The sequence below is a fragment of the Equus przewalskii genome, chromosome 6 (assembly GCF_037783145.1).
Source record: "Equus przewalskii isolate Varuska chromosome 6, EquPr2, whole genome shotgun sequence".
In the NCBI taxonomy this organism is placed as follows: domain Eukaryota; kingdom Metazoa; phylum Chordata; class Mammalia; order Perissodactyla; family Equidae; genus Equus; species Equus przewalskii.
Window position 1 is genome coordinate 79,145,324 of NC_091836.1, and position 22,843 is coordinate 79,168,166.

At 54.8% G+C, this 22,843-nt stretch overlaps 1 protein-coding gene across 1 annotated transcript in view; it reads left to right on the plus strand.

Moving 5' to 3' along the window:
* SWAP70 (switching B cell complex subunit SWAP70) overlaps positions 1-4,205 on the plus strand; it is a 66,530-nt gene extending 62,325 nt beyond the window's left edge. The window contains exons 10-12 of the mRNA XM_070626322.1: positions 1,378-1,576; positions 2,565-2,661; positions 2,984-4,205. Of these exons, the coding sequence (XP_070482423.1) occupies positions 1,378-1,576; positions 2,565-2,661; positions 2,984-3,090 (403 nt within the window). The 3' untranslated portion in view covers positions 3,091-4,205. The remainder of the gene's footprint in view (positions 1-1,377; positions 1,577-2,564; positions 2,662-2,983) is intronic.
* Positions 4,206-22,843: the final 18,638 nt, after the last annotated feature.

Here is a 22,843-nt window from a genome sequence, read left to right on the forward strand (position 1 = left end):
CCCCTCCATACTGCCACCACTAGGATGAAGACACAGCGGCCCTCCCAGTCTTGTTTACTGTTGTTCTCTCCAGTGCCTAGAAAAGCACATAGAAGGTGCATAATATATACATATTGAGTGAGTGAATAAACTCTGCGGTGGTCAGACCACATTTACAGTGTTGTGTTCAGTTGTGGACAGCACACTCCAGGAGACGGCTAAGATAGAGCAGTTTGGTCCTTTGTGGAACTAGAGAGAGTGGATGGAAGAGCTCGTCTTAGTTCAGGAAGAACTTTCTAAGGATCGAGGCTGCCCATATATTAACTGGCCCGATTTGTGCGGTGGTGAGTGGCCCACCACACAGAGCATTTGAGCAGAGTTGGAAAACTACCTCGCAGGGTGTTGGAGAGAGTCTTCTCGCCGTGATATGGGTGGGGCGTTGGGGGTGGTCGGATAAGGGCTGTATAGTCTTCCTTTGTTGTTGGTTCTAGAAGAGCATACCCTCTTAGGTAGTTTATGTAGTTACATAACTGGCCTGCTGTGTGGCTCATTGCATAGTCCTGATGGTCCAGCCCCTGGAAATGTGTCCTGGGCTGGTGTCTAACGACACTGTTTACACTTTGGGTACAGGACGGGGCTGTGTGTTAGTTTATTTATTTATATAGCTGCGCAGCTGGATGTCCCCGGATAGATAGCCTGTTATTGAAAGGTAACACTTTGGAGTCACACAGGCCTGGGTTGAAGTCCAGGGCTGCCTGCAGCATGAGTGCTGTGGCTTCGACTGGAATGCAGGGGTGACGGCGCCTGGCAGGACTGTGGGGGCCGGCCGTGGAGGAGGGAAGGTGCTGGCGCGTAGTAACTGCTCAGTAAACGCTCTGTTATTTGTCTGCCTTTCATTGGCGCCTTTTTCCCTCACCTTCATTAGTTTAATTATCAGCTTTTTCCTTGGTGATAGGCTTTTACTAGATGAAAAATGTCTTAATGTTGTAGCAACCAGGCACACTTGGCCCTGCCACCTGCCAGGTGAGTGACCCAGGACAGGGCACTAACCGTCTGCCTCACTTTCTTCATCTCTGAAATGTGAGTAATAACAGAACTTAAGTCTCTTGTGAGGATCGAGGAAATACACTTAGCTCTTGGCCCTGTTCATGGCACATTAAGCCCTCCTTAAATGCAGTTCATTTTTTTTTCAAAAAAGAGTGAAACAGAGCTCAGAGCAGGACCCTGGGTCACCTGCCGACTTTGGGAATATTGGCCTTTCTGGCTGCCGGTTCCCTCCTTGGGCAGTGAGAGGTGGAGGAGGTGACTTCCATGTTCTCTCCTGCCCTCAAGTGCCCTGTCACCTGCCGGGCCGGGGGTGTGACCGGGCGCGTGTGATCCGGACTCTGCGCGTTGCAGGTTGCTGGAGGAGGAGTCTTCCAAGAGGGCTGAGCTGGAGAAGTGGCACCTGGAGCAGCAGCAGGCCATCCAGACGACCGAGGCAGAGAAGCAGGCGCTGGAGGACCAGCGCGCGATGAAAGAGCAGGCCCTCCAGGAGGCCATGGAGCAGCTGCGGCGGCTTGAGCTCGAGCGCAAGCAGGCACTCGAGCAGTACGAGGTAAGCAGGCGGCTCCTCGGCGCGTGTAGACTTTGAAAACAAGCATTTTTCAATAAGAGTATCTGCTCAGTGTAAGAAGCTGCGGTGAGAGTTCTGCTTACTAGGTAAGGAGAAAGAAGTCTTTGTAGGCGGTGAGGGGTCTGTCAGGGTCCGCTCAGGAGACGGAAACCACAGTCATCGGAACAGGGGAATTTTAATCTAAACAGTTAATAACTGGAGCAGGATCACCTACGGAGCGGTCGGAAAACCCTGAGAACGTGGGAGCAGCAGGTGCGGGAAGCAGCCTCTGGCGGTGGGACCGAGGCAGGGCGCCCAGGGAAGGAACGCATCTGGAATTGGGTCCCCCTGTTCCTTGCCCCTCAAGCCCGGTGCTCTGATCCAGATTCTTCGAGAGGGCATGGCCTGGGCCACCAGGCGGCAGAAGAGCTCGCGGAGGTGCTGCGCCAGCGGAACTCACTGGGAAGGCGGCCCCTGGGGCACTGGCGGAAGCTGCCCGCAGGGAGGAGCCACTGACACTCCCTGGGGTGAGCACCCTGGGTGTCCCGTGTGCCACAGGAGCCGCCGAGAGGAGCGCAGTGGAGCCTGGAAGCAAAGCCCCTTCCTCCTCCCGTGTCCCTTCAGCGCCTCTACTGCCAAAGCGGAAATGGTGCCAGCTGGTCACCATGGTGTCAGCTAGTGTCACCCCAGGATAGGAAGGAAGAGTGGATTTGGAGCCAAGAGGCAGTAAGCCGTAACTGACACACGAGGATTTTATGTTCGTCTACATTTAGGGTGAATTAGGTCCTCTGTGTGACCTTGGGCAGGTTTCTTAAGCGCTCTGAATCTTAGTTTCCACATCTGTAAAATGGGAGTAGTAATAGTCTGCTTCTCAGAGTGGCAGTGAGGGTTTAATGAGAGAATCTGCAAACGTAGTGAGTGCCCAGCCATTGCTTTTTGACTCTCACACTTCTTGTGTGTTCGCATAATCTACGATCTTCTTTCCTTCCAGGGAGTTAAAAAGAAGCTGGAGATGGCAACTAATAAGACCAAAAGCTGGAAGGACAAAGTGGCCCAGCATGAAGGATTAATTCGATTGATAGAACCAGGTAACACACTCTTTAAAGTAATCGTATATTTGTCCAATTTATTTTTCTGTTTTAATTGTGTATTTCAGTTGGACTAAGAAACTTCTCTAGCCCAAATATACAGAAACCAAGCTGTTTAGGGTAAATTTCTCTTGAATAACTTGCCCTCTGATAGATGAGAATCTCCACTGTATACATCTTCTAGTTGTTTTGGCTGGTATGACATTTATGGATGTCCCTCAGAGAAGAAATTAAGTAGAAAAGTTACTATTTTGTCTGCAGAAAAATGATGTTAGTTGAAGAATATAATACTTCCTCCATTTAAAGTATGTTTATCTCTTAGGTTCCAAAAAACCTCACCTGATCACTAACTGGGGCCCCGCGGCTTTCACCCAGGCCGAACTAGAAGAGAGAGAGAAGAGCTGGAAGGGGAAGAAGACCACGGAGTGAGCGGGCGCCGGCACAGAGGCCGCGCCGGTGCTGTCGGCCCAAGTGTGGCGGGAAGGCTTTCTTTCTGCCCCAGACGGAAGGACCTGGCTCAGCTGCTTCTCCTCTTCTGCCTTCCGCCCTCCTAGCGCGTCAGTACCTAAGGAGGCCTTCTTGCTGATCTTCTGCAAATGAGGGCTGACCCGAAAAGGAAAAAAAGGCAACATTGTCAAGCTCTTTACTCTTTCTTTGAAAACTCAGCTTTTGAAAATTCCCTTTAGCTCTCTCAGACTCTCGTGGGAAGGAGGCAGCGCACAGCGCAGCGGCCCGGGGTCTGCACAGTTGGGGGGTGCACGCAGGATCCCCGCTCATCAGAACCGCTGTGCATGGGCCCGTCCTTTCCTTGGCAGCACGGTTCCTTCTCCGAGTACATGTTTCTAAACTAGATTGGCCTGTCGGTGTGCCAGCGCATGCCAACTGACGCAGGAGGCCTCTGACCCCTGCTGCTCCGATGGAGAAGGCGCTGGCTGCGTGGGGACATGGCCTCGACTGAGCTGTTGTAGTCCACGTGGGCAGTGTGCAGGAGGCTTCTGTTTAATTCACGCTCGCACTGACTTCTACCCTGGCCCCAGCGCTGTCTGGGAGGCAGAAATCCCTTTAACAATGCTTTGGCTAAGATAGAGCCTTGTGAATCAAAGGCAGCCCAGAGATGAACTCAGTCAGCCCCGTTTGGAATGACATTTTGACGTTAACTGAATTCCTTCTAATATTTAAAATGGTTTCAGCTGTCAAAGTGTGGCAGGCCCCGTGGTTTTCCTTTTGTAGTTACTGTACAGAAGATTTCAGAGTGTGAATGTTTGTCATAATCAGGCCTTTTCCTTAATAAATAGGGATATGATCATTTATAGGAATTATACATGAGAAAAGTTTTAAAAGTGTATTTTTGTGATGTGCTATGCTGAGAGGGAACAAGATATTTATAATTTTCAAACATTCTTACCTAAATATTGTAAAATGTAATAAGCTGAACTTTCTTAAATTTTTGCTAATTTTCTAAGATGTATTAAAAATGTTTTGTATTTTTTTTTTTTTTTTAGTAAAATGGACTCAGTTAGAAAATAAAAAATACCAGAAAAGCAGCATTTTCAGCTATCTGATTTGGTAGAGCAGTAGGGTCAGGTTGTGGGTACGTGTGCACGTTTTCATGGAATGAGATGGACTTGAGTTTAAGGACACTTCCTGAGAACACTGGTTTGGAGTTTGGACCCCAGACCAGCGCTTCACGAAGTTAACTATGGCTTCATGTTTGCTGTTTGAGTCACTAATGTGGGAAACCATGGCTGATGTGTCAGCTCACAGACGGGAACTGAGAGAGATGATTGCTCCCTCATTGTTGCTATTACCTCCAGATCCTCTTACCTCTGCTTTCCTGAATTTTCTTTTTATGCCTTTCGGTTTTTCTTTCAGTTTTACCAGAGTAAACAGAGTGGTTTTTTGTTTTGGTTTTTCATGGTCACCAAGATTAAAACGCCTATTGTGGACTAAGCAGGCCCACTCAGTCCGACTGGATTGTAGCGTGGGAAGCTGATCTTTCCCGTCTAGAGCGCGAACTACACTGATGGGTGTTTTTTTAAACGGTTCTTTGTCTGCTACGGTGATTCTTAACCGGGGGTGATTTTGCCCCCCATGGGACATTTGGCAGTGTCTGGAGACATTTTTGGTTTTCACGGCTGGGAGTGTTCCTGGCATCTAGTGGGGAGAGGCCTGGGATGCTGCCAGCATCCTACAGGTCACAGGACAGCCCCCCGATAATTAGGAAGAATTATCTGGCCTAAGATGTCAGCAGTGCCGAGGTTGGGAAAGCTTGCTCAGGGGGAGGCAAGTTCTGTTGTCCAGAAGGAGCAGGCTGTGGAGGCAGGCTGTCCTCTGAGGAGGCCCACCAGTTGACCTCTGGTGTGACGTGGGCGCATCTGGAAGGCAGAGAGGCTGTGTGCTCCGTGAGCAGGCAGAGCGCGGAAGGCAGGGCTTGGGTGCGCCCTGTGGGCTGTTGTGCTCCAGAAACTCTCTCAGTGCCTTTTGAATATAGATCCAATGGGAATTGCTTTGGCTGTGTTTGAAAATCTTTCTGTGACGCACGTTGCTGAGGAGTGAAGTGTGCGGGCTGCCGTGACCTTGATGTCCTCCCAGGAGTGGCTAAACCCAGGGAGGGTCCGTCAGAGCCGTTTGGCAGTGGGTGAGGAATGAGTGTTCAGATTTACTGCCCTGCTTGTCAGGGACCTCGTGGAGCACTGCTGCTGCCACACTTGTCAAGGCCTCCATTGCACCTTCAGGGTGGGGACAGCAAGGCCCAGCTGCCCTCGTGCGGGGAGGGTCAGGTTGACCCCGGCCACATGGAAGTGTGGAAGAGGCGCTGGCTGGCTTTGACCCGTTCACGGGGTGCTGAAAATTGATCGAAAGACTCAGCCTTGGCAATAGTTTAAGGAATATCTGTTTCTTTCTTTCTTCTGTCTTCCGCTCTACTTCCTTCTTTCTTTATATATTCATTTTGAGAGCTGTGAAAGTCATCCCTCTGCTTTGGGAAGCTATTCCGCAGTATCGACTGAAGCTGAAGTCAACGCCTGCCCTGTGGGCCAGTGCTTCCACACCAGGAGACCAACAGGGAGGTCACGGCAGCTTCGTTTAGGGTCGCCCCACCAGAAACACCCAAACGCCTGTCCTGGGAGAACAGATCAGTGAGTTGTGGTATATTCAGACAAAGGATGCTACACTTGAATTATAGTAACGTGTCACTGAGAGAGGCAACGATGCGGATGGATCTCACAGACATGGTGAGCAAAGAGCCCAAACACAGAAAATATACTGTGTGATTCCATTTATATTAATTTCCAGAACAGGCAAAGCTCATCTGTGGATTTTGGTTAGAGTTGTGGTTACCTAGCTGTGGGAGGGGTGGTTGTTGACTGGAAAAGGGCACCAGTGAAGCTTGGGGGATGCTGGAAATGGGCAGTGGTTACATAAGTAAAAGATATCAACTTTACACGCAAGATTTGTGCAGTTTACTGCTTGTTAACTGTGGAACCTCTGGAATGCTGGAAATGGCTAGTCACTAGGGGTCAGCTGGTCCAACACCCTCACTTTGCAGAGAAGGACCTGCAAGGGGAAGAGCCAAATCCACACTGGAACTCCTGACCCTCCTCTAGAATGCGCTTCATCCTACCACCTGCCTCCTTTTGGGTCCTTTAAATACATTTTGATGGCAGACATTATCCAGTAGGTTTCTATTCCGCATCACCAGCCAGCGGCGTGTCCACGCTTCACCCCTCCATGAGGGGAGGGCCCTGACCCCTTCGTCTGATGTTCAGTTCCCATGGACCTTTCTGAGGTTGCTGGGTCTTTGGCCCTGGGTAGTGGGTAAATCTGTGGTGGACACTAAATGCCAAGCAGGGCTAGATTCAGAGTCCTTTTTCCGTCCCCACCACACAGACGCAGCACACTGACTCTGAGGGTTGTGCACCCACAGGAATGCACGCCTTCCCCCCGTGTGACCACCTCCTCACCAGCAGTCCACAGGGCCCAGCTGAGGGCCAGCGGGATGTGAGGAGTGGGCAGAGGGAAGCTTTGTCTAGCAACCCCCATTCTGTTCAGCCCCCGAGCCCAGCAGCCTGCCCCTCCTCGCCAGCTGAATCTCTCGTTTCCTGTCCCCTGTCACGCTGCCTCTTCCTTCAGCCACCACTCTCTGCTTTGACCAGGCAGCCCACACTGGGTCTCCGAGAGCGGGCCTCCCCGGGCCCCACTGTCTACGTCTCCCCTCCTCTGCTCTCTCGGGGTCTCTGCCCCTCCTGACAGGTCAGCTCCCCTGGGAAGATGCGCTGTCCACCCACAGGCTGGCTTTGGGGATGCCAGGACTGCTGCCACCTCCACGCTCATCTGTCCTTCCGCTCCCATCGGAAGCCCAGGCCCAGCCGACCTCCTCCCGCTCGAGGAGCACGAGCAGCATCACTGTCCAGCGCTCTCTGCTCCCAGTTGGAGAGCACGTGCATCTGAAATACTCGTTTACAAGGAACACAGGCCGTCCAAGACAGGCCTAGAGGTGGAAGATCTCCCCGAGGCCGGAGGCCCTGTGCTCCTCGCGGCACAGTTAGCTGTAAGATGGTGAAGGGCACAGAGAATGGCCTCTTTCGGGAGTGGCTACCTGGGCTTCTAAGTGGTCAGTGTTTGGCCTTCAAAAGTACTGAGTTGGAAAGGAGCCTGGACTTCAGAGCAACACAGAGCTGGGTTCCACTCATGCTCTCCGTCACTGGGCCACCTCGGGGAGTCAGATTCGGCCTCTGCCTTCTCAGAGAGACGACTGCACAGGTAGTGTGTCCTTCTGAGGCGTCACATTGGGAGGCCCACTATGTCCACCTGTCACTCCGTGGTGTGGGAATGCCGGACCTGCTCAGGTGTCTCCACATTGCAGAGACACACTTCCCCCTCAATGTTTCGTCTTGGTTGCACTTTCTTTGGAAAGTCATGTGGTGAGGGGCTTTCCATCTTTGCCCGGCCGGGCCACGTAATGGGGATTTTGCTGGTGGACTGGCAAGTTCTGAGAAAATCCGGCAGATGGTCATGCAAGGCTGCCAGCAAGTTTGAGAAACACCTGGGGTGCTTTCCTTGCACTTCCACAGGCGGGTGTCACTTCCGCGGTGTCCTGCAATGGCAGGTGCCCCGCAAATGTTTGAATGGCTGAGTAAGCAAAGCCGTCCTGGGCGGGGGCTCCATCTTCCCATCACACCAGCCCTTTGCAGGCCCAGCCAGCCTGTGAAGTGGGGCTCCAGAGCCTGTGACTGCCGCCTCCCAGCAGAGCCCCGAGCACCCCCAGCCTCTGCCTTCCCCTCAGGGATCCTGGGGCCTCCTTGATGGCATTCGGCTTTTCTACTTGGTGGCCAGGGCCTTTCACGCTACCTCCCAGGGCCTCACCGGGCAGCTGCGGCTCCCGCTGCCCCTTCTGATGCTCCTGCTGATTCCCTCCCAACACTGGGGGGGTGAGCCTTCCCACTGGGCTTCAGCTCTGAGGGATTTTCCCACAGGCAGACCCAGGGCTCCTTAAGGCCAGGACGCCTCCTCCTGGCTGTATTGCCAGCTGGGGGCACCTAGTAGCTGCTTGGTAAGTGCTGGCTTTTTAATGGCCCCTTTCTGAAGTAAGTCCTTGTCCTCCAGTGTATCCTGGATACAGTCCTCGCTGGGCTGGATCAGAGCGAAGGAGGCAATAGGGAAACTCCAGAGTCCCGCCCGTTTGGGGCATTGACCTCACACTATCCTGAGGCCAGGGACACCTTTCCTTCCTTTCTTAAAGAAAGTCCCAGCACATGCGAAGGACGGACTATCAACCGAAAGCCCTAAGTCCTAGGCTCCATTTCTCGGACCGAAGGAAAGACTTTCTGCAAGTAGAGATGCTAGGAGGCCGAGAACTTCCAGAATTCCCTCCAGGGACAGGCCGATCGGGCCACTGAGCTCCCACTGCTTGTGATTCAAAAATAGCGTTTGTAGTTCGTTTCTTAGCACAAAATAATACACACCCAGCTTGGAAAATGGAGAAGCAGCAGGAAGGCAAGGGGAACAAGGCGCTTCGCTGCGACCCCGGCTCCCGGGCTTCCGTGCGCGGCCCGCGCGGCCCCCACCGCGGGCGGGTTTGGGAGAGGGGGCACGCGCCGCCCCAGGGGCCGGTCCCATCACCCAGAGCCGGCGGCAGGTCCCGGGCGGCCCAGGCCCCGAGCCTGCGCTGCTCGCGCCTCTGGGGGAAGCGACCCCGCGTCCGGGCCGCCAGGGGGCAGGCGAACGCCGCGGGTCCCGGGCCCAGGCCCGGTCGGGGCGGGCTGCCCGCGCGCGCGGCCCCCTCGCTCCTCGGAAGGCGGCGGCGGGGACCCGGAGGCCCCGAGCCAGCCGGCCGCGATCCCGTCTTTCCGCCAACGACGCAGAAAGTTGGCGCTGTTTTCCTATTTTACAGATGAGGAAAGTGAGGCTCAGAGGGTTAGGTCATTGCCCGAGGGGACACAGGCAATGACAGATCCGGGACAAACCCCAGGTGTCCTGACTCCAGGGCGTCTCCCGGCGTCCCGGCATGTGCCCCGGGCTGCCAGGGCCGGCCTGCCTGGAGCAGCTGGGGAGAAGGCACCCCCACCCCCCGCTCTGCCTCCGCCCTTGAGGATTTCCCCTTGGGGCCTAAGGAGGGCCCTGCTGGCACCTGGGGGCATGTCGCCTGATCCACCCTCCCCTGGCCCGCACAGCCGGCCTGTTTCCCTGAGTGCCCGGCAAGGGGGCAGCCCTCCCCTCCCGGCCCCTGCGGGCGCCTTGGCGGAGCCGCTGGTGGCGAGGACAGTGGGGTGAGGGGAGGAGGCGCAGCCAACGGGCCGGCCTGTTTCCTAACTGGTTCGACCCCGGCTGCCCCTGCGAGGCCCCAGCAAACACAGCAAGGTCATCCAGGGCGAAATTCCAGCCCGAGCCCTGAGCAGGAACTTCGGTTTTTCCGATAAGGCTCAAGAAAGGACACGAGTGTCCTCCCACCCCCTTGTCAGCACCTCTGTTCTTGGGAGGCCTCGGCGCAGACAGCTGCCGAGAAGAGAGGAGACAGGCCCGGAGGGATAAGGGGCGCCCGGGACAGACACGGCGAGGAGCACAGCGGCAGCACATGGGCAGGGACCCGGCGGGCAGGGCGTCCGGGGCCCCAGAGATCAGACATGGTGCCAGGATTGCCCTCGCGAAGGCCAGGAACCGGCATGGATGTGGGAGAAAGGTGCGGTCATGGCTGAAGCAGAGGGGTTTTAGGGGAGTGGGCTGGCAGCTCTGCCCCTCCGGGCCTGTTTCCTGATGTGTGGACCCTGGGACTGGCCAGTGAGTGTGATGGAGGGGGCTGTGTGGGGCGGGGCCTCGAGGCCAGGCCAGATTGGTGGAGATGGAGGCGGCAGGGACCCCCGGGGCAAATGCAGCTGGGCCCAGACTGCTACGTCTCTCCTGCTTCCCAAAGGCCTTTGGCTCACTTCTTCCCTGCACGCTCTGTGATGGAATACTTGCACCCAGCACTGGCTGTTTGGCTTGGCAAGTGAGCAAGGTCGTAAAGTCACAGCTGGCCTGTGGGCACCCAGTCACCATATGCGGCTGAGTCAGTCACAACCACTTCCCCCACCCCCTGGGGCAAGAGCCTCTGCTCGTGCCTGCACACACAGACACATCCACACAGGCACTTAGAGACGCCAGGCATGGCTGAGTCACTGCTGCCTCCTCAGGGAGCATGTACCTGCACCCACATGCACTCAGATACCACAGATGCCATGTATACCTGACTGAGTCACCAGCCACGTGGAACCCTGAGGGAGGGCACCGAGAGTGTGCTCTGCCATCCCTATCGAGACACAGATACCCAGCTATACACATGTGCATGCACATGCCTGCCATACATCCTGTTGTGCCTGTGACATCCTACTAGGGGATCACAAGTGTTTGCACAATGAATCGATGAGTGAACGAATGAATGAATGATAAAACAAGTGACAATGTGAGCAACGCCCACACGGCTCGGACACTCGGTAACATGGGTTGGGGCAGCACTGCAGGGTGGGTCCCCAAGTCTGTGTCTGCAGGGAGTTGTCTTGCTCCAAATATAGCCTCCGTGGGTGGGCGGGGAGCCAGGGCTGCCTCCCAGACCGTGACTTCACTGGGCCTGAGGCCCAGCCTCTGAGGAGTTGGAGAAAATTAACAGAGAAGAGGCCCCCAGCATCCCACAGCCAGGGCTGGGCTGTGAGACGGGAGTTGTACTCTGGAAATGTCACTGGTCAGGGGCTTGAGCTGTAGGACAGGGGGCTCTGCAGATGGGTGCAGAAAGGACTGGCTCTGGGTGGAGGCTCCTGGGAGCTCCCTGTCCTGGACTTGCCTGACCGAGTGTGCAGGAGGCACGGCCCCACCTGAGAGCTGGGGCAGGCGCAGTGCTGGGTCTACCTGGTGGTGGCCAGACCAAGGCCCTGTTAGACGGTCCCTCCTCTGGGGGCGCCTGCTCCTGGGCTGCTCCCGTCTGCTCCTTGAAGCTCCCTCTCTCTAGCCACTATGCTTCGGCCCTACTTCATCATCTGCAATATTGCGATATTACCCCACAGGACTATGTATCTTTTCTGCTCAAAATCCTCCCAGAGCTCCCCACTGTGTGGCAGTAAAGTTGGGTTGCCTTAGCCTGGTGCTCAAGATCCTCCCTAATGCGTCCCCACTCTACCATGCATGTTTTGAAAGGCTGATGTAGGGAGGGGTGGTTGCTTGGTTATCCGCTGATGGGTGGATGGGCGGACTCCCGGCTGATGGATACTCATAGGGATGAAGGGACCAGTGGACTGTCTGCTTTGTAGACGGATGACTGGATGACTAGATGTCTAGATGATTGGGGCTGGATGTAGGGGTGGAGACGTGGATGGGTGGGTGGGTGGAAGGATAGTGTTCAAGTCAAGGCTATTTTGGTTGCAAGAAACGAAACCCCACATGTCATCGGGAAAGGGGTGGGGACGATTGTGAGGCTACAATGGGCAACCTTGCAGGCCTCACCGACTCATGCCCCAGGAAGATCGGAACTGGCCAGTCAGCAATGGTGGCCCTTCTCTTCACGTCTTGAGGACCTCAGTCCGTCATGCCTGCTCTGGGGTGTGGTCTCATTCCTCTCTCGCCTGGCTTGGTTCTCCTCAAGGCTCAGCAGCCATCCTCTCAGCCACTCTTGCTCCTTCCTTCCACAAGTTTCTATCAAACTTTCTGTGTCTGTCTGTACCTTGACAGCGCTTCTACGTGCTGGAAAACAGACTGCGAAGAAAACATTCCTGCCTTCACGAAGGGTGCTTTCTCTGGGGAGAGAAAGACACTAAGCGGCTGTGTGGGAGGCGGTGACACGTGCTGTGGAAACGATAGAGCAGAGCGTGGAGAGGGCTGGGGTGCTATTAGAGAAGGATGCTCGGGGAGAACGTCTCTGATCAGGTCACATTTGAGTAGAGACGTGAAGAAAGCTAAGGATGAACCCTGAAGATATTTGGGGAAGAATGTTCTAGGAAGAGGGCCTGGTAAGTGCGGTGGCCCTGAGATGGGACCCCTCGGCGTGCTCGAGGAACATGAGTGAGGCCAGCGTAGCTGGTGCAGAGTGACCAAGGGCCTGGAGTAGGAGATGAGGTCAGAAGGGCAGCAAAGGGACAGATCACAGAGTTTTACAGGCCATTGTAAGGACTTAGACTTTTACTCTAAGAAAGGGAGGAAGACCCTGGGGGATGTTCAATAGGGAAGTGACACGATCTTATATTTGCTGAAGGCCCCTCTGGCTGCTGTGTTGAGAACAGACTGAAGGGGCCACGGTGGAAGCTGGGAGACAAGCTGGGAGGCTCCCGCAGAAATCAGGTGGGAGATAGACCGGGGTGGCTGTGGCGAAGGTGGTGACAAGCGGCCCAGTTTAGGATGTATTTTGAAGGTAGACTTATCAGGATTTGCTGATGGATGGGCTATGGGTGTGAGAAAAAGGAACATCGTGTCAAGGACAAGTAAGACTTGGGCCAGGGCAACTGTAAAGACGGAGTTCCGGCCTCTGAAGAAGAAAAGCAAGCTCCCTTTTTGGCCGGAGGGGGCAAGGGGAGAGGAATTTCACTTCACTCGTGTTCACACGGCGGTGCCCACTGATGCTCAAGGGGCGAGTTTAAGAGGCAGTTGGGTACTTGAGTCTGGGGTTCAGGAAAGAGGTTTAAGCTGAGTTCCAGTGTGGGACTTGCCGCCTGCTGGATGGCATTTAAAGCCATGATCATTACGGAGAGGGTAGTGGGAGAGGAGAGGTTCCGGGAGTGACCCCTGGGCCTGCTCCAGTGTCGCAGGTTTGGGAGAAGAATAGCCACCAGGGGAGACTGAGACGGAGTGGCCGGGGAGACGGAGAAAAACCAGGAGACCACGGGGTGAAGAAACGCCCGGAGCCAGAGGGATGAATGTGGTCAAAGCTGCTATTCAAGTGAGGCGGGGCTGAGCGAAGGCTTCCACGGAGGCAGCAGAGTCCCGGTTTTCACTCACGACCAGCTTTGCGAGGCTCTGCCTGAGAGAGGTGGCCCCGCGCACGTCAGCTGTGGACGAGGGGGACACGTGCTCCAGCATGGCCATCCCGCTCCACCTTCTGCATTCATCGCAGGGGACGAGGGCTCAGTGCAGGCTGCAGCTGTCCCGGCATCTCCTGAGCTCTGCCCTCCCTCTGGATCCCCACTCCCTCAGGGCGGAGGCGGACAGCAGGCTGAAGGGAGAACTTCAGTCAGTGGGAAACTTCATGGAGCAACAGCTGGTAAGTTCGGGCTGGACTCTGGGGCTGGAACGGACCTGCCTTCTCAGGAACACCTCCCCTTCACACTCTCCAGGAGGAGAATGCTTGAGTGGCTAAGTCTGCCACATCTGATGCAGAGGCATTTCTGGGCAGGGTTTCATGGCCAGTACTCAAGTTCTAAGTTACATGCGTGTGTGTGTGCGCGTGCGTGTGTGTGTGTATACACACATTTATCACATAAGCTTCTATATCTATCTATCTATAATACACACACAGCTATACACACAGACACATAGTTGCCTCAGCTGACGAATCCCAAGAACCAGCCTGTGGTCTAATCAGAATTGTCCAGAAGTAGAACTGATTTCCCTTGATACGTGTGATACAACCCTCACGCTTTATGCACAAAACAATGTTTGTGTCCATTTTCCTCAGAAAGAGGAGGTGGGTGCGATGGGTCCTAGAGCTCCAAGTACTCCTTTCTAGTATAAATGAGTTGTGAGAATAGTAATTAGATCACTAGGTATATATGTCATATGAATAAAGGAATATTTAGGCTAATGAGCCATCGGGTCAGACTGGATCAGAGAGAAGGGCACGGGTGGCTGGACGGAATGTTAAAATGGATGGTTGGCAGCTAGTTGGATGGTTCAACTGGATGGAGAAGTGGACGGTTAGATGATGACTAGATTGATGGATGTGCGAATTTAAGGTTAATGCATGGACAGGTTCCCTCTGTGCCCCCTCGTGCCCGCTGCACCTCAGAAACTGCTGGAAGCCGCTCTCACCCTCCTTAACCTCAGCATCCCAGAGAAGTTTTCCCCCTCAGGCCAGAACAGGCCGGGGTGACTCTCGGGGCTGCTCCCTGTGCCTCTGGAGAGAGCTGTGTGGCAATGGGCAGTGGAAACACCACTGGAGGGGAGGTCGTGGGTCACACGTGCCCTCTGGCTCAGCCCCTGACATGGGAGCAGCCCTGGCAAGTCCCCCCGTAGGCTTGAAACCGTCTTTCTGTTTGTCACCGCTGCTTTCTTAGGTATTGTTAGCCTCTTGTCTCCACAGGCTCCTCCTGGGGCCCCCGTCAACATGCTCAGACCCTCTCGCCTTAAAAACGAAAGAACAGAAAGCCCCTTTGCCTCCACGCCCCTGCAGCTGCTGCATGGCCCCTCGCCGGGGCACGGTGACCTTCCTCCGGAGAGCTGCTTGCACACGCCGTCTGTCTCCTCACCTCTCTGGTCCTCTCCACCCACCACACTCTGGCCTCTGGGCCGCTCACTCCACTCAAACGGGCTGCAGAGTCCCCAGTGACCCTCAGGACACTACATCCTGAGTCCCCCTGTCCTCTTCCTAGCTTTCTGGCAGCTGCCGGCGCTTACGAACACTCCTGGCTTCTTGAAACACTCTTCTCCACTTCTTGCATGACACAGCATTCTTCTGGGGCTTTCTACATCTCTGGCTGCTCCTCCATCCGCTCCCACCAGGTCCATCCTCTACCGGCCAGTCAGCAGTGGTGACCGTGAGGCTCAGGTCAGCTCTCTCCTCCTGTGACTCACAACTCTCACCTCGGGCAACTTGATCCCTGTGTCAGGTTGGATGACCGGCTCTATTTTCTGCCCCCCAAATGTGCATCCCCAGCTCGGCCCTCTCTGTGCCTCCAAATGTGCACTAGGACGCCTGAAAGGCACAGCAGCCTCTACATGTCCACGGCCACGCTTACAATCCTCTCCCCTCCCCACCGCAGCGCTGGTCAGCCTCGGTGCTCACGTCTCAGTGAGGGGCCCCGCCGGCCGTCCAGCTGTGCAACTTGGAGACCCGGGGGCCTGTACACCTCTCCCCCTCGGCCTCCATGGCCAGACTAGCAGCAGTTTCTGTCATCTCACTTCCTCAACAGCTTTGAACTCAGTACAGTTCTTCGCATCATCACTGTCCCATCCTGACCCAAACCACGGTCATTTTTCCCTGGACCACAATGGCCTCTTAAGTGGTCTCCCCACATCCCCTCTTGTGTTTTTCCAACCCATTTTCCATGTGGCAGCCACTCCGCACGTGGGTTCTGCCCCGCGGCTCAGAGATGGGGAGACTACTCTCCTGGAGAGGGTGGGGCCTGCCTCGGGTCACAGTGGGGCCGGCGCCCGGGCGGCCCTGTTTCCATGTAGGCTGGAGGACCGTTAGAGCTCAGCCAGGCCTCCTCGGAACGGAACGGAGAAGAGGCTCTGAAATTTGCAGTATCAGGTTTCAGAAAACACGGGGTCAGGGTCAGCAGAGCAGCTGGTGGTGGGGAAGGCCAGGCCCAGTTAATTTCCTGTCAGAATGGCCCGGAGGCCCCAGGCCCTCTCCGGGTTGGCCACAGGGGAGGAGATGCCGGGAATGGCTCACATTCCTCTGGCTGGGGCTGCACTGAACCTCGGGGGACTTGCGGGGAGCGAGGAGGTGGATCTGTTGAGGCCAGAGCTGGGGGCTCTCTGCAGGGACCAGGCATCTGTTGTCCAGTCCTTAGGCTGGGATGGGTCCAGGGACTGAGGAGCAGACGGAAAAAAACCACCAAAGCTGCTGGAGCTTTGGGATAAATGAGCTCAACCTCACATTTCACAGATGAGGAAACAGAGGCTCAGACAGGACCAGATCTCACCGGGGTCACTCAAGTGTCCTCGTTCTCAGCCCTGAGCTCTCTGTTCTGGCCGGCCTATGTTTCCTGGAAGGTCTAGCTTTGTTGAGCTGTGTGACAGTGGGGGACAAGCCTGGCTAGACCTGCACTCCTCTTGGAAGGGAGGCAGGAACCCTCGCTTCCAGACCGGGTCCATGCTTCTCAGGTGGTCTAGCTCGGGTGTGCGTAGCTTATGTGGAGAGTGCGAGAGCGCTGAGTCAGCTGTGGGCCTCGTCCTCTCCCTGGAAGGTCCCAGCTCATTCCACCTACAGAGAGAACTTTATGTCCTGGTCCAGGCCCCAAGAGGATGACGCCATGGAGGTGTGCTCCTGGCCTGGAATGGCCCTCCAAGTGCCCCGGCCGGGCTGAATGGGAGGCAGAGGTCAGGGGTACCCTGTACTCTCCATTCTCTGGTGCCAAGACTGTCCTGGTTGAAGTATGATGCCTGGAGAGGGCGAGCCCAGGACGCAGTCCCACAAACCTGGGTTCAAACCAGGCTCCATCAGACACTACTGTGTGACCTCAGACGGGTCATTTAACCTCTGCAAATCATGGACTCCTCAGCTGCAAAGCGGGGAGGGACTTGATTTCTTTCTCTCCATCAAGTTGTTCGGTGGGTCTGTGACTTGGGCAGGGGGTCTCCTGTGTGACGCTGTGGGACAACCCCTCCCAGAGCCTGGAAGTGCTGCCCACGCCCTTTCCCCACCCGCGCCCGGGGAAGCATGCGCCTGCTTATGGACTCAGGGCAGGGGCCTCTGATCTGCTGGCCAACCTTCCCCCACCCCCAGCACTGGACTCTGAGGCTGTGGCCATTTTCAGGTGTCCCAGGCATCAAGCCCACAGTCCTGACTGCCCCCCCTCTTGCCCCCCTCCCTTCCACCCCACCAGTTAGGCCCCAGTCCTACAGAGACCACCTCGGGCATGTCTCTGAAGCTTCTGCGTCTATCCAGCCCCATTGCCTTCTTGTCTGAACAACCACAACAGCCCCTGGCCGCCCTCCCTGCTTCCAGCCCCCGTGCATTCTTTCCCAGGGACATCTTTCTAAACTTGTGTCACAACCTTGGCCTCCTCCACTCCACCTTTGCCCAGCTAGCTCCTTCTTGTCCTAAGACTCAGTGTACATGTCTTTAACTCAGGGAAGTCTTCTCTGACTAGGATCTCCTCCCACCTTCTTGCAGGCTGCCAGCTGTCCTCGCCTTGTCACAGTTCTGATTACACCTTGCAGGTATGGATAATGACTTATTTTACTTGGGGTCCAAAGCAGCCAGAACGGGCATCAGCACACAGCAAGCATCAATAACTGTATGCTGAATGAATGAATGATGGACAGACAGCTGCATGGAAAGAGGGACACACTGTAGTTTGGGGTGACCAGCCCTTCCAGACCATAGTCGGTTCTATCCTACTGTTGGCGGTTTCGGGGGAACGTGCCCATGGTCAGGGCTCGTCCTGGCACCTCACATACTGAGGTCCCGGGCAGAGAGCTGAGTTCCAGCTGCCTCCCCCTGGTGAGGATCAAGTGATGGGGCCACGGCAGGGACCCCCAGCCCCACCTGCTAAACTCAGTGGCTCCAGGAAATGTGGATACTGATAGAGAGGGCACCCAAAAGAGGAGGAATCCAGGCAATGGGGCGCCTGTATCTGATAGTGTCTGCATGGACGTGCCTGTGTTGCTAGGGTACATGTGCAGGTGTCTGCCCTTGTCTGACGTCTCTGTCAGGACTGTGTGTGTGCACGTGTGAGTGCCCCCCTGAGCTCACACCCCCCGTGGCACTTCTGCCCTCTGCCTCCCTCCCGCCTCTCCTTCCGCCATCCCCCATCCGGTCCCTGCCCGGGGCTCCTATGCCCTGCATGCCTCTGTCATTGCACGTACCACTGTAACTCATCTGGATGATGCTGTATTAGTTTCCTGTTGCTATTGCAAAAAATTACCACAAACTTAGTGGCTTAAAACAACACAAATTTATCGTCTTACAGTTCTGGAGGTCAGAAGTCCAAAAGGGGTCTCCCTGGGCTAAAGCCGGGCGTTGGCAGGGCTGTGTTCATCTCTGGAGGCTCCAGGGGAATCTGTTTTCTCGCCTTTCGCAGCTTCCAGGGCAGCCCACATTCCTTGGCTCATGACCCTCTTCCATCTTCAAAGCCAGCAGCGGCTGGCCGAGTCCTTCTCATATCGCATCCCTCCGACACTCGCTTCTGCCTCCCTCTTCCACTTCTAAGAACCCTTGTGATGGCGCTGGGCCATCCAGGGTAACCTCTTGAGGTCAGCTGATTAGCAGCCTTAATTCTCCTTTGCACGTCAGGCGGCATGTTCACAGATTCTGGGCATCAGGACGTGGACATCTTCAGGAGGCTGGGGTGGGGGACGTTATTCTGTGCACCATAGTCTGTCCTTCTTTTGGTTGCGAGCTCTCTGGGCCTGCGCTGTATCTTACCCAGAGACTCCTCGGGAGCAGAACAGCGCCCAGCCTGGCCTAGGTGTTTATCACATGTTTGTTGAATAAATTTCATTCAACCAACAATGTATTGAGAACCCATTTTGTGCTGGGTACTTTCACATCATAACAATTTTTATTCTCATTTTATAGGTGAAGAAGATGAGGCTCAGAGAAGTTAAGTACCACCCAAGGCCCCAAAGCTAGTAAGTCGCAAGCCAGAAGCTTCAGTGTACACTGACCTGAGGTAGAAAATGCTGACATCTTTGTTCCTTTGGGTCCAGAACTCCAAAAGAGATAAGCCCCCAGACCTTTGGTGGTGGCGGTGCAAACGCGCCTCTCAGATTTCAGACTGGTCCCCGCTACTGTGCCCGGATCATGGCCATCACTGTTTGCACTGAGGCCCTCAGGCTGCTTCCAGCCATTGACTCCGGCAGGTCCCCTCTTGGAGATGCAAGACCCCCCCCGACAGACAAGTTGGCACAAGGATTCCCCAAGGGCTTGCTACTTTCTTAGATCTGAACCACAACCTGAGACTCTTCACCCCACCTTCTGTCCTGCCCTCTCTCCTCCGCAGGGTCCAAACTACGTCACAGTCTGACGTCCCTCCCAACTTCCCCCTGGCTCCCCGCCCATCTTCCCTCACAGGTGTCCCCCATAAATCTCTTGCACATAGAGTCCTGTCTTGGTGTCTGCTTCTTCAAGGACCAGAACGAATGTAAGTAGTCTGAGGAAACAGTGGTAAGATGGGGATTTGGGGCTGTCCCACTCAGAGGCAATGGGGAGGAAGATGTTGTCCTGATTGATAGGAGGCCCCCAGAGAGTCCTTAGAACAAGGCAGCAGCTCAAATGCTAAACATTTCACCAGCGAGGACCTGGGAAAATTTCCTGGAGGAGAGGAGTGCTGGCAGGTGTGATAATTCAAGCATTTGAAAAATAGAGGGGCAAAGATGCCTTCAAAAAATTGGCTGGTTACTGCAGAGGGAAGAAGGACTGCGGGCCACTAATGAGCAGTGGAGGGGTAGGCGTGGAGGCCGAGAGCCCTGCGGTGGCTTACAAAGAGGCCCTTATCTCTGGCAGTGGAGGGCAGATACGGCTGAGTGGCGGGCTGAAGACAAACCGTTAGCGTTGCAGAGCGCCAGATAAGTCTGAAGGCTCAGCCAAGGCGGTTATGAGAAGATCGGGCCCTGGTGGGGAAAATCTGGACCCCTGACCCATGAGATAAAGACATCTGGATGGATGCCCTGAGGCCGCCGCGCAGCCTCCCTGACCCTCTGAGCTTGCAGAGGTGGCCCGCCCTTCTGCAGAAGAGCTACCCCTCTGCAGTGCTGAAAGATTCCCAAGAGGCCTCGCCCCGGCAGGGGCCCTCTCAGTGGCTGCCCCACTGCCTCTCCTGGGTGCCAGGGACAAGCATTAGGGTTGAATTCCAGAATAATCTGGCTGCAGACATGCTGGGCCTGATAAGGGAGGAAAGAGACTATATCATGAAAGAATGGTAACTCTCATGGATCCTGGAACAAACCAGGGATGCTCCTGGGACTGGATTTTGCGAATGCCTGATTAAGGAGGCTGGAATGTAAGACTGGCTAACAAGAATCCATCGGCTGGAGGGCACTTTCTTGAGACGCAAGATTTAATATCCTAGCGAGGATACCAGGGGATGGGGCAGACTCTGCTAGGGTGGCTCTTAGAAGTCTGGAAAAAGTAGTGGCTAACACTCAGTGCAGTGGAAATACCTGAGTTCTCCTGGCAGATGGTAGAGAAGAAGTTAAAAAAGCTGAGGAAAGTGGACACGTTGGAACGGATTTGTTATCTAAGGCCAGTAATGACAGGCAAGGACAGAGGGGCAGGCAAGGGGGCTTGACCCACAGAAAGCTGTGGAGATGGTGAATGGAGCAGGGTATCCCCAGGAGCAAACCAGAGGGGCAGCCAAGAAGCCTCTGCTTAATATCTACAGCCAGAAAAGCAGACAGGAGTGGGGGAGCAGAAGGCAGGGGCAATAGGAGGTCACCGTCCCTTGCTCAGTTCCCAGACCTGAACCAATTTTCAGATATGAAACCCGCTGACCGAAGAGGTGGCCAGATCTCTAGGAATAGGACCCTGCCAAACCTCAAGTATGTATCATGATGATTCCTTCAGGATTCTTCCAAAGGCCTGTGGCCATTTGTTTGGGTGATTGTTCACTAGAGAAAGGGGAATAACAAGACATTTGAGGACTAGTAGACACAGAGTTTGAGTTGACGTTAACACCTGGAGACTCAAAGCATCATCGTGGGCCCCTTTTCAGAGCCAGGCCATGGTGGTCAGGCAGTAAGTGGAGTCCTGGCTAAAGTCTGGATTGCAGTGGGCCTGCTGGGTCCACGAACCCACCCAGAAGCCCCTTGTCCCTGAGAGTGTCATTAGAATTCACATGCTTTGACAGTTGGAGTAACCCCTACCTCAGTCCTGGTCTACTGGGTGGGAGCTATTAGAGCCAAGAAGGCCAAGTAGAAACTTCTGAAACTGCCGTGCCCCTTCTCCTCGCCCTGCCCGAGATAGTAAACCAAAAATAACATCTCATCCTAGGGGCTGTGGTAGAAATTAATTCCACGACTAACAACTAAGGATGAAGGAGTGTGGTCCCTACCATTGATTTCTTCATTTAACTCACCAGTCTGACCTCTGCAGAAATTGGACGGATCCTGGAGGAAGACCGCAGACCGCCACGGCTTAACCAAGGGGGAGCCCTGCTCGCAGCTGCTGTGCCTGACGTGGAGTCCTTGCCGGAGCAGGTTCACGAGGCCTTAGGTATGTGGCCAGCAGTAATTCAGTGCCTGTGGTCTTTTCCATTCCAATTAGAAAAGAGGATCAGAAACAGTTCACATTCACATGGGATGGACAACAATATTCATTTACACTTTTGCCTCGGGGCTATGTTAACTGTCTCTCTGACTTAATATAATCCCAAGAGATCAGGACCATGATCCCACAGAACATCACCCTGATCCATTGCATCGCTGCGCCATGCTGGTTAGACAGGATGAGCAAGAGGTGTCCCTATGCTGGAAGCCGCGGCTAAGTCACATGCACTCCAGAGTGCGGCATATAAAACCTATGACGATTCAAAGACCTACCACTTCAATGAAGTTTTGAAGGGGTTCAGTGGTCAGGGGGATGCCAAGATATCCCCTCCCAAGTAAACGAAATGGCTGCATTTTGTATTTCTTACCACAAGAAAGCACAATGCCTGGTAACCCTCTTGGGGTTAGAGACAACCCATTATTCTGGGTGACAAGGAAGGCTGCCAGCTGTAGGTGGGCCCCAGGACGGGAAGAGGCTCTGCTGAAGGTTTAGGCTGCAGTGCAAGCAGTCCTGCCATTTGGGTTATGCTGTTTGGCAGACTCTCTGGTGCTGGAATAGTCAATAGTGGGAGAGGGAAAAGGTGTAGTTGGAGCTTATGTCAAGTCCCAGTGGGAGAAGTGTAGAGCAGGACCCTGGGATTCCATGGCAAGGCCACACCATCGGCAACAGAGGGCTGCATGCCTTTTGAGAAACTGTTTCTGGCATGTTACTGGGGTCTGGTAGAGACAGAACACTCGCCCAGGGCACACCAAGTGGGACATCTGAAACTGCCCTCTGAGCTGGGTTCTGTTGGATGCATCAAGTCATAAAGTCAGATGGGGCTGACAGCAGTCCGTCATAAGACAGAAATGCTGCCTCTGGGACTGAGCCAGACTGAGGCAGAGGGCATGAGTAAACTGCATGAGGACATAGCCAGAGCCCATTCTCTGGCTTGTACTTATGGTCGCATGGAGGGTTCTGTACAACCAACTGAAAGAGGAGGAAAAAGCCTGAGCTTGGTTTATGGATGGGTCAAAGTGGCACATGGGTACAAGCTGAAGATGGACAGTGGCTGTATGACAGGTGTAAGGGAAAGGGAAAATATTCTTCCTGGATAGAGCTGTGAGCAGAGTGCTTGCTCACCTACCTTGTTGCACAAGAAAAAGTGGCCCAAGGTGGTGAGAATATATACACCCTCTTGGGCAGTGGCCAATGGTCTGGCCATTTGTTCAGGGGCCTGGAAGGAAAAGGACTGGCAGATTGGGGACAAGGAGGTGTGAGGTAGAGGCATGTGGATGGATGCAGGAGATAAAGCATGAAGCGTGAGGGTTGCAGTACCACACACTAATGCCCATTAGAAAGCACTCGAAACAGAAGCAGCAGTGAATAAGCAAGGAAAGAAAATGTCTTGGACAGTTGACACAAGCCAGTCCTTGTCATTGGCTACTCTGGAACTGGCATGATGGGCATATGAGTGGAATGGCCACAGTGGCAGAGGCAGAAGCCACAGAGGGGCTAACATGGGCCCAGCAGCACGGACTCCCTAGGAACTGCTGCCTCTGAATGTCCAACCCATCAGCAAAAGAGACCAGTGCT